This window comes from Mastigoproctus giganteus, chromosome 5 (genome assembly GCF_048544385.1).
Source record: "Mastigoproctus giganteus isolate SK-2022 chromosome 5, ASM4854438v1, whole genome shotgun sequence".
Lineage (NCBI taxonomy): Eukaryota > Metazoa > Arthropoda > Arachnida > Uropygi > Thelyphonidae > Mastigoproctus > Mastigoproctus giganteus.
Window position 1 is genome coordinate 185,736,552 of NC_143579.1, and position 17,686 is coordinate 185,754,237.

The 17,686-nt window shown below is 36.0% G+C and overlaps 1 protein-coding gene across 1 annotated transcript in view; it reads left to right on the forward strand.

Moving 5' to 3' along the window:
• Positions 1–17,226, forward strand: part of LOC150085927 (Na(+)/citrate cotransporter-like) — a 189,690-nt gene extending 172,464 nt beyond the window's left edge. The window contains exons 12-13 of the mRNA XM_090373586.1: positions 3,812–3,945; positions 16,788–17,226. Coding sequence (XP_090229712.1) covers positions 3,812–3,945; positions 16,788–16,994 — 341 coding nt within the window. The 3' untranslated portion in view covers positions 16,995–17,226. The remainder of the gene's footprint in view (positions 1–3,811; positions 3,946–16,787) is intronic.
• The last annotated feature ends 460 nt before the right edge of the window (positions 17,227–17,686 follow it).

Sequence of the window (17,686 nt, forward strand, 5' to 3'; positions counted from 1 at the left end):
TCACTGCAACCTAAACACAGTACCTTGCATTTCTCAACGTTATATCACAATTGCTATTTCTTAGCTCCTACAATTAATTTATCTAAATCTTGTTGAAGTAGCATAACCTGATTAGGTCGAGATTCAGTATCGGGTACAGCCAATGAGAACGGCTCAGCCGGCTCCACCCAGTGGGCGGAGTCAACTTACGTCTAGACGATCACAACTGACATGGGTGCCACGCAGTGCGTGTCACCTTGTACCGCACCTGTTACTTGTGGTGTTTTAATATCACGTGGTTGCGGTTTAATCATCGGTCTTAATTACATTCGTAATTTTAAAAAAATCATACTTATCTGAATTTAAAGGTGAAATTAAACTAGTGGGTGAGGCGGCCGAACCCCCCACTGAAACGGTGGTCTGGGGGCAGAGCCACTAGAAAAAAAAAAACATAAATAAAATAAATTTTTAAATGTCGACTGATGAAAGGCAACACGAGGCACGCTGAGGTTTTTCTGGGTTACGAAACTGAAAAATTAAAAAAAATGAACTATTGTTTATTGGTATTGTTCTCGGCTGAATAATTCCGGGGATGTGGGGGCTGGAGCCCCCGGAAAAAAAAAAAATAAAAATTAAATTTTTTTAAAAAAAATAAAGTAACTTAACTCTGTGATTGGCTGATTACGATTGCGTAATCACATTTTGGTCAGTTCTTGATTTGTGTGGGTGCCTGTTGCTTGCTGCCATGAAATCTCCTTTGTCACAGGTATTTTTCACAGGAAACGGGCAAACGCTAACAAAATCGAGGGAACATGGAGTGCTATTAAACGGCAACTGTCATTAAGCAAAGTAAATGATCAGTTCGACTCCTACCTCGAAGAGTATATGTGGTGAAGGAAACATTCCGGCAGCAGCGATTTAACTATGGAATTTTTAAAAGCTGTGAGCTTAACGTATAACCCTGAAACCGAGGATTGAACGAGGACACCCGACCGATGAGGTGAGTGGTTTTTCATTGTCTCAGTTCAATCTGATTGTTTTTCATAGAAATATAGCATAGAAAAACTTGCGTTTTTCTTTGTTTCGTAAAATTTCCCCTAAAATTACCTTTTCTTTTTCAGCCTTTCTCACTGTTAATGCTCCTAAAATAGCATAGAAAAACGTGCATTTATGTTTTTCGTAGAAACGTTTTTGTTTGTTTCGTAAAATTTCTCCTAAAATTACCTTTTATTTTTCTTCTTTTCAGCCTTTCTCATTGTTAATGCTCGTAAAATAGCATAGAAAAATGTGTATTTATGTTTTTCATAAAAAAACGTGCATTTATGTTTTTCATAGAAAAACGTTCATTTTTGTTTGTTTCTTAAAATTTCCTCTAAAATTACCTTTTCGTTTGCTTTTCAGCCTTTCTCATTGTTAATGCACATAAAATAGCATAGAAAAACGTGCATTTATGTTTTTCATAGAAATAGCATAGAAAAACGTGCATTTCGGTTTTGTAAAATTTCCCCTCTATTTACCCTTAAATTACCTTTTCTTTTTCAGCTCCAATTTTGTGGGGAGGGGGAAATAGCAGGGGTTAGGGGGCGGCAGCCCCCACCAAAAATTAAAAAAAAAAGAAGCATTTATGCGTTCACTCGAAAACAAAAAAGAAGCATTTATGTGTTCACTCACAAAACAAAAAAGAAGCATTTATGTGTTCACTGGCATCAGAAATTATCATTGTTAATGCTCGCGAAATAGTCTAGTTATGTACGGGCGAGAAGAATCAGTGATTGCATTTCGTGTGAATTTTTGTTTCTTGGTTTTTTAAAAATTGCTTTTTCTTCATTTGTTTTCAGCCGCCATATTTGTTGCTGTGCCAAGTGCCGTCCGCGTGCCATTTCAAATCCACCGGGCGAGGAGAGGAGAGGGAACGCAGTGAGTGGGCGGAGTCACAACCCGTCAATCATTGCTTTTCCCCCTCCTCTCCTCGCCGTCATTTTTGGTGGCTGTACCCGATATTGAATCTTTACCCCTGATTAATGTCATTAATCATTCTATCTGCCTTTGTATCATCAGCAAGTATTGACATTAAACTTGTAATATCTACATCAGTAGATATTACAAGTTTACATCATTGCTAAATTGATAAAAGATCTTTGGTCTGAAACAATATCATCATCCATTTTTAAAAGCCTCTACACAAACATTCAATGCAGGAACTCTGTTTCAAGCACCCTAATGTGGAGGTTAAACTTCAAATTATTATCTTGATAAATGTCAGTCAAGTGAGGAGCACGTGTGAAGTGTGCATTACTTTTGGGCAACTCATATAAAGAAAGTGTCTATTAAGATGTAACAGTTTATTTAGTTTTAGTATTAATGTTGTTGATTAGAATAAATATCAGAACTGAATTATTTCTATCAAAATGATTTTGTTTAAGTATTTTAATTTATGCTTTGATTGTCACAATAAAACCTTTGATACTGTACCACTTATCTGATTGTATAATTTGGAGCATATTGTGGCATTAGGGGAAAATTGCTACTGTGAGTAAAGGGGTGGTTAAGTGGAAGGAGACAAAGTGGTTATAAATGGCTACTGCTCTTCGTGGACTAATATGAATGAGCAGGATTTCACTGGGGTCAGCATTGGTATTGATGTAGACATTTAAGTTTGTCTAAATTTGCTGATGATAAAAAGATGGACATAGTGATTAGTTAATTAGTAAACAGGCTATGCTACTTCAAGAGGTTCTAGATAAACTACATAGATATGCTAGAAAATGGCAATTGAAGCTGAACAGTGATAAATGGAAGGAAATGCAGTAATGGAAGGAAGGTAACAGTAATCTCAGAATAATATATCAATTGGGTGATACCAAACTCAAAGTAGTGGAGTATGAAAAAGATCTAGGGGTAATGTACAGTCTGACATGAAATTCTCTCTTGCAATGCAAACAAGCTGCTAGAACAGCTCATGGGTTTTGTCAATTGATATACAGGAACTTGTCCAGCAGGGACAAAGAAGTGATTATCCAATTGTGTAATGCAGTGGTTAGGCCACAACCGGAATATGGCACAGCATACTAGTTTGAAAACCTCACTTTAAGAAGAACAGAGATCTGTTAGAAAGCATGCAAAGATGAGAAACAAGATTAGTTGGGAGCACAAAAGAATATTCTTGCCAAGAAAGAGTGGAGTTCAGTAAATGGCAGTCTCTGAAAAAACGAGGCATCTGTGGTGTGACTTAATTGAAGTGTGTAAGTTTTTCAAAAGGGCTAAATAAATTAAATACTGGTGGTATCTTTACTCTCTCTCTCAGATGAAATAGACAAGGGAAACAAAATTCAAATTAGAAAAGCTGCAGAAGAGATATACTGGAATTCACATTCAGGGTAATCAATTGTTGGAATAAACTTCCACCTAGTATTATGGTGGTGGGTAGTTTAAATAAATTTAAGGGGGGTTTGGACAAATTATGACATTTCAAATAGATGGTGCTTCCAGTGATTCAATTTTTATGATTTCCTTCCCTTCCAAGCTAGAAAATCCAATGGAGAGATAGTGGTTTTCTTTTTTTTTTTTTTTTTTTTTTGCTGGTGCTATATCATTTTGCTAATACTAATATAATAAATCAAATATTTAGGCTTATATATTTTACTAAGGTTTTAAGACACATGTATACATCTAGAAATTTCACCACAGAGCATTGGATTTTATGATCTGTGTGTTTTTTGTGTGTTATTTAAGTAATGCATCAGTGTGGTATATCATTTCTTAACTTTAAAATATTTTGGAAGTGTGTGTGTGTTCAAATGTAACATTTTTCCTCATTATATTTAATAGGCAGTAGCACTTAAAGTCCATCCATTATTCCTGATGCTCCCTGTCACCATCTGTGTCTCATTTGCCTTTATGCTACCTGTAGGTAATCCCTCAAATGCAATAGTCTTTGACAGTGGACATATGACAACATTTGACATGGTAAGTAATATTAGGCATGATAAGGTATACCTATTTAGGCTTTACTTAAACTGGTGAACTGGTTAATGACTGAAAAGCTACTTGAAATGGTATATGGACACAACTTGTCTAACTAAATGGCATTGTCATGGTACCTTACCTCCTACAGCCTTGCTTGCTATAATAAACTCATCCAGTAATTGGTAAAAGAAACTTCTCTGCATAATGCACAGAAATATTCTTTTTATCAATTACTGATTACTTGCATTTACCCTTCTATGACTTCATTAAAACTGATCCAAAAATAGCTCAACAATTAACTTTAATTTCTCATTCCCTGGTGCTTCTGTATCCTTATTGCAACTTATCCTTCTGATTATTGCATTTCTTAATATAATTTTTTAATTTATAAAATGAAAGGACAAAAATTCGCTTTGATTTAAAACAAACATGTCAAACTGATCACTCGCAGTGTGTGTGTGTGTGTGTGTGTGTGTGTGTGTGTGTGTGTGTGTGTGTGTGTGTGTGTGTGTGTGTGTGTGTAGTCCCCAAGTGTCACCTTTCACATATTAAGTATTACACCTAAATGAAAATAACAATAAATGGTGATACTGTAAGGAAATACACTAATATAAAATTTAAATAAAATTCATAACTTATATGAATTTTCTAAAACTTTGATCATGAGATTGCATATTTTTGCACAAGGGAAAATACATGAAAATATTTAATATATTTCTTTGTAATGCTACTGGTGTTGTGTGCACACTAGTGTGGTTTGAGAGCTCTCAAGAACTATTTGTGTGGCCCATGACCATTTCTGAGTTTGACACCTGTTTTAAAAGAAAACTTACCAAAACTGAGTCTAAAATTGATTCCAACTATTAATTGAATGTCATCACGTGATAAGTGAGATATTATTATAAATGTCACTTTACCAATTTATGAAGGAAGTTGAAAGAAAACTTTATATTAATTTATTTTTCAAAATTTGCGATATTAGTTAATGTCAGTGTTATAAGTGATTCAGTTTTGAATTGTGTAAGGTAGAGTAAATATTCAATAAATGAAACACTATTTCCTATCTGTAAATAAGATGGATGCTTCAATTGAACTTGGAAAATCTATGATATTAATTAATGTTATAAATGACAGAAGGCATGGTAAAGTAAATGAAAAAAAAAACTTTAAATGAGCGGTGGAAAACCTTTTCCTGTAGTGTGCTACTTATGTTAAATGCATCATGAGCCATGAGTGAATCTAGAAGCCAGAATCAATACCTCTCCCCCCCCCCCCTCTTTACCACTGTAGTTAGTATGTAGTATCATCAAATATTTTTGGCTATGTAATTTTATGCTAAATGCTTTATTAAAAAATAGTTTTATGTTTATAAAATAAATTAATCGATGTAAAAGCTCACCAGTGTCCCTGCTTATCTGTGTTAAATTAAAACTGAAAGGTAGTAAATATAATCCAATAAATAAGGTTCTTATCACACTAAAACACCGGGTCACATTACTAGTAATAAAAGTGGAATTTAAATTGTATTTTAGTGCTTCTCAAACTTTTTTGATGCCAACAAGCTATGCACACATGCTAAAAATAATTTTACACTCCACTCCTTTTGGTCCTTATCTTTTAAGTTGATAGTAAATACAATGGTACAACTTTCTTTATTTTGGGCCAAAAGCATGTGAAAGAAAAAGATGTGCATTACCAGGCTCAAGCTTAACCAAGGATATTTGAAAAAGAGTTATTAGCTTTCAAAGAGAAAGAATGTGTCCACAGTTAGCATTAGTAGAATCATATGATGCAAAAAAGCAAGCTTATGCAGTATCAGCCAAAAAAAAAAAAAAACTTCCACTTCACCCCTCCATTCGTTCGAAATACCTGTCCAGCTGAGCCTTAAATTTATTTAGGCTATCAACTTCCACAACAAGGGATGGAAGTCTCTTCCACCAACCAACTACCCGATGGCTAAAGGCAAATTTCCACACATCTATCTTACATCTGTCTTTCCTCAATTTGAATTTATGCCCTCTTAGGTGATTATTCTGACCAAGAGGAAGAATCCCATCAGCATTGAGCATGCTCAAACCATTCAAGGCCTTATACACCTCTATCAGATCACCTTGCCGGTGCCTAGCCTCCAGACTCTGTAATTTGCAAAACTTAAGCCTTTCTTCGTAAGAGCAACCCTTTGTTCCATTCACTAATCTTGTTGCCCTTCTCTGTACTCGTTCCAGCAGCTCTACATCCTTCTTGAAATGAGGCCTCCAGACTTGTATACAGTACACAAGGTGTGGCCTGACCATTGCCTTATACAAGGGAATAATCACCTCCTTATCCCTGCTAGAAAAATTCCTGTATATCATTGACAAGACACCATGAGCTACTCATGCAGCCCATCTGCACTGCTCAGAGAACTTCATATCTGCCTGCACAATTACCCCCAGGTTCTTTTCATTCTCTACCACTGTCAGTGTTGTACCACAGAGTTGATACATTGCTCTCGGGTTGCTGTTTCCCATATGTAGTACTTTACATTTGTCAATGTTAAACTTCATTTCCAGATCCTGTTTCAGTAGCATAGTGTCAGTAGTGTCCTTAACAACCTGCCAACCTTTGTATCGTCTGCAAACTTGGACATTAAGCTTGATATACCATCATCAATATTATTTATAAATACAGAAAACAATAATGGACCCAACACTGAAGCCTGAGGGACTCCACTAATAACATTAGTCCATGATGAGCAGTGTCCATTGATTACCACTCTGTCTTCTCTCCCTCAAACACCCCTTTATCCATAGCAGCAATTTGCCTCCAATGCCACAATGCTCCCATTTGTGCAGCAGTGTTCCATGTGCAACAGTATCAAAAGCCTTTCTAAGATCCAAGTATATAATATCAATGTTATTCCCTGCATCCAGTTCTTTTGTAACTGCATCATAGTATCCAATCAAATTGGTCGGGCAAGACTTCCCCTTAACAAAACCATGCTGTGTCCGAGCTATAACTGAAGTCTTGTCTAGATTATCCTGCAGTGCTTCTTTAACCAGTGGCTCCATTAATTTTCCTGGAACAGAAATTAAACTCACAGGTCTATAATTACTTGTGTCAGCCTTTGATCCTCCTTTGTGAATTAGGGTCACATTTGCACATTTCCAGTCTGTAGGTACCTCCCCTGAGTCCAAGGAAGCTCTCATAATTATGGCTAAGGGTTTGCTTACTTCCTTTGCTGCCTCCTTTAATATCACTGGATAGATCCCATCCACCCCAGGTGCCTTTCTTGTGTTTATCTTCAACAATTTCTCCTCCATTTTACTCTCAGTTATTACAAGATTCTCTAGCTTACTGCCCAGAGTTGAATACCTCTGGCATTCCCCTCGCTGAATAACTCCTCATGTGTGAATGTTGATGCAAAATATTCATTTAGTTTGTTAGCTACCTGAGCAGGATCATCAACAGTTGAACCATCGATATCAAGTGGACCAATCTGATTCATCCCCTTCCTTCTAGAGTTTACATAAGTAAAGAACTCTTTGCTGTTTTTCTTTGCATCCCTTGCCAAAGATTTCTCGTAATCTGCGTACACCTGCCTAACCTCCTTTGTAACTTGGTTACAGATCAACTTACATCTATCATAAGCTTCTGTGTCACCTGTTAATTTATATGTATCCCATGCAGTTTTCTTCTCTACCATATGTCTCATTAGCTCATTTTTACCCATTTAGGCCTAAACCTTGAACAATATTTCTTAGTTTGTATGTAAAGCCTAGTAGCTTCCAAGATAAGTTCTTTGAATGCTTCCCATTTTGAATTTGCTGTTGGTAACATCAGTTGGTCCCACTGTATAGAATTTAAATACCGTCTCAGACCATCATAGTCGCCTTTACGAAAGCAATAACCCTTCCCTTTACCCCTGATGGTAGTTACCTCTTTGAGTAAATCCCACTTCAGCACACTGTGATCACTGCCATCTAGTGGTTCCTTTATCTGCAGATTCTTAATGCATGAAGAATCACTACTGATAATCAAATCAAGAGTATTACTCCCTCTAGTTGCCTCACGAACATGCTGATGTAGAAAATAATCATCCAATAAATCCACAAAAGCCTTGCTAGTGTGTGAGTGACCAACCCACAAATTCCAGTCAATATCTGGGAAATTAAAATCCCACATTATAAGACTTTCTGATTTACTGGCCCACTCTATTTCCCTGTACAGTTTCTTATTATACTCATCAGAGTCATTAGACCTATAGCACACTCCTACTCTCAATTTTTATCTCCCAATGCTTATGTCACACCAAACTGACTCGACACTGCACTGTCCAGCGATGTCGACTGGCTTCACTTCCTTGGATTTTATGTGTTTCTTAACTAACAGCATAACCCCTCCTCCCTTCCTATCCTGTCTATCCTTTCTGTAGACTCTGTACTCCCCAAATTCCAGTTCTGCATTCCTTATATCTGTGTGACACCACGTCTCTGATATCCCAACAATATCCGCCTTTGATGCTTTGAGCAATACCTCAAATTCATGAAATTTATTTACTAAACTCCTAGCATTGGTGTACACGCAAGTATACATACACCTGTCCCTATTCTTAGCTATCCTAACACAACCCATGTGTTCACTTGTATCGCAGTGACTTCCAGCAGTCTCTGAAATATCCTGCATCTTGTTTTTCATGCTTCTGCTCATTCCAATAGAAGCAGTGCAAGAATCACTTTCACCTCTGCCAGTGGCTACTGTTAATCTATTAGTCCTTGTATCCCCCCAAGCTAGCAGTTTTCCGACCCACCTAACACTGCCTTGATAGCATCAGCAAATATTCTTGCACCCTTTCTATTTCAGTGTATCCCATCTCTGTAGAAGCAGTCTCTCCTGTTAACAAGTACAGACCAGGCTGAAAAAAATTCTACCCCTTGAGCCTTGCACAATCTTTCCAGGGCCGAATTGATCGACAAGGCTCTCATCATATACTCTCTCCTATCGTGTCTGGGCAGAATTGCAGACACTTTCAAATTCAACCCTAATTCACGGCTTTTTTTCAACTGTGACTTGTACTTGTTAAGTAATTCTGCCGGGTCTCCTACTCTTTAATATCATTAGTGCCAACGTGTACAACTATATCACCTTTTGTGCCATTAAAAGATGATATTCGCTCTATACGTCATCAACCTTTGCCCCTGGCAGACATACCCTGGTCCTGTTCCACCTATCCTTTTTACAAAGCATGTTCCCCGTTTCCCTGACAATAGAGTTACCAACAACTACTAGTTCCTGTGGGACCAGCGCATTCTGTATTTAGTATTATATGTATTTACTTAAAAGTACAATTTAATTGACAACGAAGTTTAACAAAATTAATAGATTTTACTGATTAATTGACAATATTATATTATATACTATACTATACTAACGCTATCTAGTTCGGGATATAACGTTGTATCGTATAACAATGGCGGCAAGTTACGAACGGTAAATCTACGGACACTTAAGTATTAATTAACTTCTAAATCTCACTGTCTCAATTCAGAATAAACTAACAATCCTGACTAGGTCTATAAGCTACTTATAGAAAATAATTTGATGTAAAAATTGGTCAATAAAGCGGCTAAATATGGCTAAAAAACTTCTCGTTCAGTGGAGCTGCAACTTGTAACACGTGGATTTGATACCCTTACCGATACTTTTATGCAATTACGAGGCCGAGTAAAGAATAAATACACCAGATTAATCAGAAAATCACAAAATAATGCTATACTACTAAATTTAAATCAAAAGTTTTAGAAAAACAATAATTTCAAATTGATAAATAAGAATATCCACTTAGCAGCTTTGAACACGTCTGGCTCCCACTAGCCTCGTCTGCTGACGAGGCTAGTGGGAGCCAGACGTGTTCAAAGCTATTTTTTCCAATAACTCAGTTATTAGCTTTGGGAAAAAAAAAAAAAAAAACTACCCAGAGCTCACCAACCTCCAAGTATGAGGCATACAAAGAACTAAATGTTCTTTATGTATTATTGAATAATTGTATTTTAATCTGTCAGTTATATCATGAAGGAAGTGAATATAGATGCAGTGAAAGGAAATCTGAGTAAAAACAGTACTGATAAAATTTGGTGATGCCCTTTGTGATATGACACAACACACTTTGGAAAGCTCTGCTGTGTGTGTTTATCTTCATTTCTGACTTTCAAAATCAGTTGTATCATTTTTTACACTAGTTTTTTTTTTTTTTTACATCAGGTGGTGGGCCATTAACAAGAGTTGCATAGGCCATAGTGGCATGCATGCCATAGGTTGGCCATCTCTGCTTTAAATTGATTGATTATTCACATTAAATGTTCAGGTAAATTTTGCCTGTTAAAAATAAAAGTCACTATCCTGCATTAATGCCAGTCTATTGTCAGAGATTAGTGCTTCAAAAACTGCCTTGGAGGTTCTTGATCACACCATGCAAAACTTTCAACATAATAGCAAAGGAATTGGGAGAAGAATCTCTGGTGCTGAATGGTAACATCTACAAACTGTGCTGCCCATTCCAAGTGGAGCTAATAAACTAGAGGCCTGCCTCAGAGCTTCAAGGAATTGAGAGCTTAATGACAAACATGCAAGTACATAACAGGTGATGCATTTGCTGAAAACCTAATCAAACTGGAAAATGAAGCCATTGAATCTGATAGGATGTAATTATTTCAATGAAAACCACTGAGAAAACAATTGCAGCATTTCACAAACTTAAAAAAAGCAATATTTCCAAGTGATACTTTTCACTTCCATGGTTACAAGTGACTTTGCTGAAAAACCAGCCTAGTACCACAAACAAAGGGCTTTCTCAATTGCTTGGGACCATGAAAAATGATGTCTATTAACACTATACCAAATGTGAATGAAGCAGACAAATATTCGATAAAATTTCTCAACTCTGGAACTGCCAGGTACAAGATTGTACTATGAACCCTGAGCCTCAGTTTATATATATTTTTTTTGGCCATGGCCCCCCTCAGGGGTCTTCTCAAATTCTATCCCCCCCCGTGAAGCAGTCAAGTTTTGTTGGTAAGTTTCTTCCATACTTCTTTCCTACAGACTACAATATGCTGCAGAATTTAAAAAAATCTTATTGATGTAATCACTTTGTGAAAGTATTAAGATTTTAGTTGAAACAAGTTCTGCATAAAAATCAAGGAAGTTTTGTTCAAGACTATTGAAAAGTTAACTAATAAGAAGCAAGAAGTCTTTAATATTACCCGTGAATATTGGATTTTTACGGAAAATTTAATGGATATGTGCACTGTTACTTGTGATTCCAGAACAAACAGACAAATAGGAAATCCTTATTGTTGAACCTGGAGAAAAGGAGAAACCATGAACGTACATTTTACAAAAAATTAAAAAAGATGTGTATTAAATGAAAAATTTAATGAGCTCCTTGAGCCTGACGTTCCTGTACAAGTTTTTTGATGTTCAGCTCCAAATTGGATAGTGATAGTTGAAGGTCACCTCTTGTGATGTCAAGTCTGTTCCTGGATTTTGTCAAGGAAACTACGTTGAGGGAAAGGCAATGAAAAATATTTGGGCCTTTTCCCATAAGAAAGTTTTGGGAATCTGTTCGGCAGATCACTCTTGACCCAAATATCTTTTTTAAATTGATTGAACTTACGGCGTGCAATTATATGAAGATCAATTAAATTCTCTTGAATTTCTGCCTTAACATCGGTGGGTTGTTACTCAAATGGATCTAAAATCCAATATGGGATATTGAGGTTTAACAGGTCATTAAATCTTTTCTGCAGATCCGTGTGTATCTGCTTTAGATGTTTCAAATAAACAGTAATGTCATTGTCCTTCAGTGCCTCCGAGATCATGTTCAGGTTTGGAAATTGTAAAAATTCCTGACATCCAATATTGTTCAAACAGACTTCAAGCTTTTTAAGGAAAGAAACAATGCCTTCCTTACTACCTATGAGATTACTGTGTTTACCCTGTAAGGTCTTGTTTAATAAATTAAGTTTGTCAAACATATCTGCCAGATAAAATATGTCTGCCTTAGCACCAATGAGTTTTTCTCCATGCTCGTTATGAGAAAGAAAGGAAACAATGGTGTCCCAGAGTGCTCCTGGGAGAAGAAAAAATTATCCTAGCAGCAAAGAATTTTTCCTCCCTCTAAAACTGTTTAATCTGTTCAGTTTCCATGCCCCCCTTATTACAGTTTTCAGTCTGTGACCCCCTTTAAATGTGCTGTGGCATTCGTTGAGAATGGCTGCTCTGGACCCACCACCATTCTGCAGTGAAACATAATTGGGTGTAAAGAAACTCATACCACATCACTAAAGCCACTACCATGACTAGAATCTCAAGACGTATTCATTACATGCATTCCAACAAATTCCCCCCTCCCGGCAATGTGGCATTTCAGTTTAAGCAGCTACAGTTCCCTGTTCATCTAAGTTTTGCCATGCACATCAACAAAGCAGAGGGATAAACATTCAGAACTGTTGGCCACAACCTACAAAGACCATGTTTTTCTTCTGGCCTACTCTGTGTTGGCTGCTCTAAAGTAAATAGTGGTAAAAACATTTCTGTATTAGCTCCAAAACATGCAACACTGTTTACATGGAATTTCTACATTAATGAAATATTGTCCAATTGTAGTAGAGGAACTCCCCGACTTACATAATACTCAACTTACGGAAATTTGACTTTATGTAAGTTTCTGCCGGCCGGTGCAAACTTAAAAAAAAAAATTGTGGAAACATATTGTGAATCCCGTAGGAATAAATGGAAGTATCGTGAAAATATCATAATGTGAACCCAATAACAAATTGTGTTTTTTTTTTGTTTTTTTTTTAATTCGTTCCAAGTCCTTGGAAGTTGAAAATTTTGCTGTGTTACTAAGCTATTTATCTCTCTAAAAGATCATATTTATAATGGAAATTGCACTACCCTTGCATCATTATCATAAGTTCCCATTTATAAGAATCAATTTTGAACGCCTTTGTGATATTTTTCTAAAGGATGTTTCTGGAGGTCATGGCCAAAAAACAATATGTACTTTCCGGTTTATTGGTAGTATTATGTAGTGCATCTAATTATAAATGGATAGTAAACTCGATCTTATTGCATTTGCGATAATACAGATAACTGCAATTGTGTGGATTTTTATGCTATTATGGTGAAATGTGTTGCCCTTCACTGAAATCTTCAATCATATAAAAAATAAATTTTCAAAAACTTCTCTTCATTCCTATTTACGTATTACAATGATGAAGGGAAAGTGACCAATGGAAAGTGCAAGTGGTAGTAGTACCAGGAAATGAAATAAAATTGATTTAGAAATGAAGATGAAAATGATTAAGAAGTACGAATCAGGACAAAGTTTGTCATCTATTGCAAGGGAATTAGGTCTCGCTGCTTCAACATCGAATACTGTTTTAAAGGACAGTATGCGTATAAAAGACAATGCACTTAAGATCAACAGTGATCGCAAAACAGCGTTCAGGTGCTATATCGAAGATGGATGAGCTGTTAATAATATGGATGGAAAATAAGATTCAGAAGTGAGTGCCCCTAATTCTAATGACCATTCAAGCAAAAGCAACAAGTATTTATAAAGATATTAAGGCTAAGCACGGCAAACCCCAACCCAAGCATTGGGTGGTTTAATAGGTTCAAGCATCATGCTGGTTTCCACAACGTTAAATTATGTGGTGAAGTCACCAGTGCTGATTCTGCAGCTGCAGAGAAATTTTGTGATGTGTTGGAAAAAGTTATTGTGAAGGCTATTCAACACAGCAAATTTTTAACGTTGACGAGACTACTCTGTATTGGAAAAAAATGCCATAACGAACATACATTGCCAAAGAGGAAAAGACAATGCCAGATTTCAAGGCTTCAAAAGATAGGGCCACGCTCTTCTTTGGGCTAATGCAATGGGCGATTACAGATTAAAAACACTGCTTGTGTACCATTCTGGAAATCCTCGTTCATTTAAGGGCATCAATAAAGCCACCCTACCCATGCATTTCTGATCAAAGCAGAGAGCATGGATAACACGGTATCTCTCCTTGATGATTGGTTTAAATGTTGCTTTGTTCCCGAGGTTCAAAAATATTGTAAAGGCAATGATGTTCCTTTCAAGATTTTGCTTCTATTAGATAATGCTCCTGGACATCCTACACATCTAGATGATTTCAGTTCAAACATGAGAGTCATAATTCTACTGCCAAACACGACTTCACTCATCCAACCTATGGATCAGGGTGTTATTTCGAATTTAAAAGCATACTATTTACACACAACATTTGCTCAGGCAAAGTCTGCAGTAGACAGTGAGAAAAATTTTACATTAAGAGACTTTTGGAAATCTTACAATATTTACCACGGCATCTTAAACAATAAAGCCTGGGCGGAAATTAATAAACGGTGTTTAAATGGTGTGCATGGAAGACAATATGTCTACAGCACGTAAAAGGCTTCGAAGGATTTGAAAAAGACAAATCATTTGAAGAGGTTACAGATAAGATTGTAAAGGACTTACTTCAGTTGGAAATTGATGCCAAAGATGTGGAGGAGTTAATAGAGGAAGAAGAGAAGGAATTATCTAAAAAAGAACTTATTGACTTGCAGGTAGCGATAGTGAAAGGAGAAAATGCTGACGAAGCTCAAGATTAACTAAATGAGGAGCCGAGACATTTCGTGAAATTGCATCGGTAATGGCGAGGTTTGAGAAGATGGATCCTGACAGCGAACAATTCTTAAAAGTTAACAGAGGGGTGAATGATATGCTTCCTTGCTACAAAGAAATCTATAATGAAAAGAAAGTCACCGTCTAGTCATCCATTAATATGTTATTTCATAAGGTTGAGCGGCCGACTCCTTCTAAATCTTCACAGCCCTCAACCTCCACAGTGGTGTATTTATCAGCTGAAGACGTCGATTCTGGCAACGATGCTTGAGAGGTAAAACTTACTGACATCATGCCTGTCTCCTCTTTTTTTTGTAATTTTATAATTTTGAAATTGTTTAAATTGCACGCCTTTGTCATTTTTCCTGCGCACGAGATAAAAAAAATTGAATAAATACAATAAATAATTCTATTTACATGTTCGTCGAACATTTCTTTTTTGATTCAGTTAATTCAGTGAGCATAGTTGCGAGTGCTGCACAAGCATGGGGACTAATTCCGATTTACGTAGCATTTTGCGGAACGCAACCCTTACGTAAGTCGTGAAATTCCTGTACTGTAATTATTGTTATATTGTAAAAAAATCAGCATAATAAATATTTTGTTTAAAGTTTGTTTTTAAAAAGGATTTAGGACTGAAGGCCTCATGCTAGGGGAAATTTACTAGACAAACAAATTAGTACAAAGAATCGGTAGTAAATCACTGATGTAGATGAAATTGCATCATTTTTGTTATATCTCATATTGTGAATGCCTTCACAATGAGTTGCTTATTATTGTTCTACTTCAAGTAACCAACGCTTCCCCAATAGAGAAGACTAATGTTCCTTATTCTTGGCAGATATTATTCGAAACTGTGCAACCCAGGTGGCACTGTTTCGAAGCTTGTTGGCCTGTCATCGGTGGGTGGGTAGGTAGGTACCCTAGTGATACAACAAGTAACAACCCAGTTATGAAGTTCAGCTTCACAATATAAGAGATGCCAGATAGTGTGCAATAGTAAAGTACTAAAAAGGGGTTTAGCTGAAAGCCCCAGACTACAGGAAATTTACTGGATGAACAAGTTAGTGCAAAGCATTATTTTAGTTCACAGTACATTACCAAAAAGTGTGTGAAAGGCATCATTTTTGTTATATCTCACATTGTGAATGCCTTCAGAAAGTTGTCTGTTATTGCACTAACTTGAATAAGCAATGATTTCCTATTAGAGAAGACCAATCTTACTTATTCTTGGCAGATATCACCACCCAGATGGCACTGTTTCAAAGCTTGTTGGTCTCTCATTAGTGGGTAGGTAGGTAGGTACCACAGTGATACAATGAGTGACAATGTAGTTATGAAGTTCAGCTTCACAATATGAGAAATGCCAGACAGTGAGAGATAGTAAAGTACTAAAAAGGATTTCTAAATCCTTTTTAGTACTTTAAAATGGATTTCTAAATCCTTTCAAGTACTCTAACGAAAATGATGTTTAAAGTACTTTAACAAAAATGATGCCATTTCACCTACTTTGGTGTTTTACTGTGAACTAAAATGATGCTTTGCACTGACACGTTCATCTACTAAATTTCCTGTAGTCTGAGGGTTTCAGCCCTAAACCCTTTTTAGTACTTTAATATCATACACCGTCTGGCATCTCTCATATTGTGAAGCTAAACTTCATAACTGGGTTGTCACTCATATCACTGAGATACCTAACTGCCCACAAATGACAGGCAAACACACTTCAAAATTGTGCTGTCTGGGTAGTGGTATCTACCAAGAATGAGTAACATTAGTCTTCTCTACTGGGGAAGCATTGCTTATTTTTTTGAGGTAGTGTAATAACAGGCAACTCATTGTTGAAGGCATTCACAATATGAGATGCAACAAAAACTATGCCATTTCACTTACTTCAGTGATTTACTATGAAATAAAACAATGCTTTGCACTAACTTGTGCATCTAATTTAAGTTTTTTTAATACATTTAGCTGTTTAACTTTCATAATTTTTTTTGTTTTGATCAATAATTCAATTTTTACCTGTGTGATTCAAAGCTGTATCACCACGATAAAATAAGGTAATTTTTATAAATTACCATGTAATTTTCATTATTGCAACCCATTGAAGCTGGGTTTTAATTTACAAATAAAGTTTAATATTTCTTTTTCCCTAACTTTTTAGATGAAGACAGGATGTTTCTTAAAGCTCATTTGTTGTGTGATAGAGATCATGATGATCAACACATTAGGGGTAGCAATATTTAACCTTGCCACATTTCCTTCCTGGGCTAATGTCTCTGCAGTACTGTCCACAAATGCCTCATTACAGAATTTTCCAGATTCAAGCATTTCTACTTTACACAGTGCCAATGTTAGCTACCTTGAATAAATAGTTGTCAGTCCCTATTGAGTTTAAAACTATCAAGACTGTGATAATGCAAGAGTATTATTGCACCTCTATAATTATGCTTACCAACAGAAAATTTCTCCATCTTGTAGTACCAGAAAATGTTGTTACCATAAATAAGAGGTGTAGCAAGCAATATAGTGGATCTCTTTCTTCAAAATATTCTCTGTTATACTTGGATACACCATAATGTAGACAGGAATCCAAGGGCTGTCCAGGCTAGTAAGTATTAATCTTTTCATGTATATAGCATTCCAGAAGGATATTTAAAAGAAATTAAAAGATCTCTGGGAAGAGGTGTTATGGCTACAGAGAAATGTCAAGAAAGTTTAAAGAACTTTAAGGAAACTTGTTACAGCTTTAAAAGTTTTATTTATTCTATGTATAACATGGATGTTCATGGATATTTTTGAAATTAGAATCTTTTCAAAATTGATATCTTGCCAATATGCAGACAGACAAATCTGATGTGAATATATGCCAGTAAAAATAATACTGTACATATTTAAAATATGAGAAAATAGTTCGGTAGGTATTTTTTATTTGGGAGACTAATTAAAGTTTAGTTAAACCAGAATAAATTATCATATTTAAATACTGATCTAAAGAGAGGAAAATAAATTTTTTTATATTAACAAATTATTTAGTGAGATATAAAACATATGCTTTAGTGA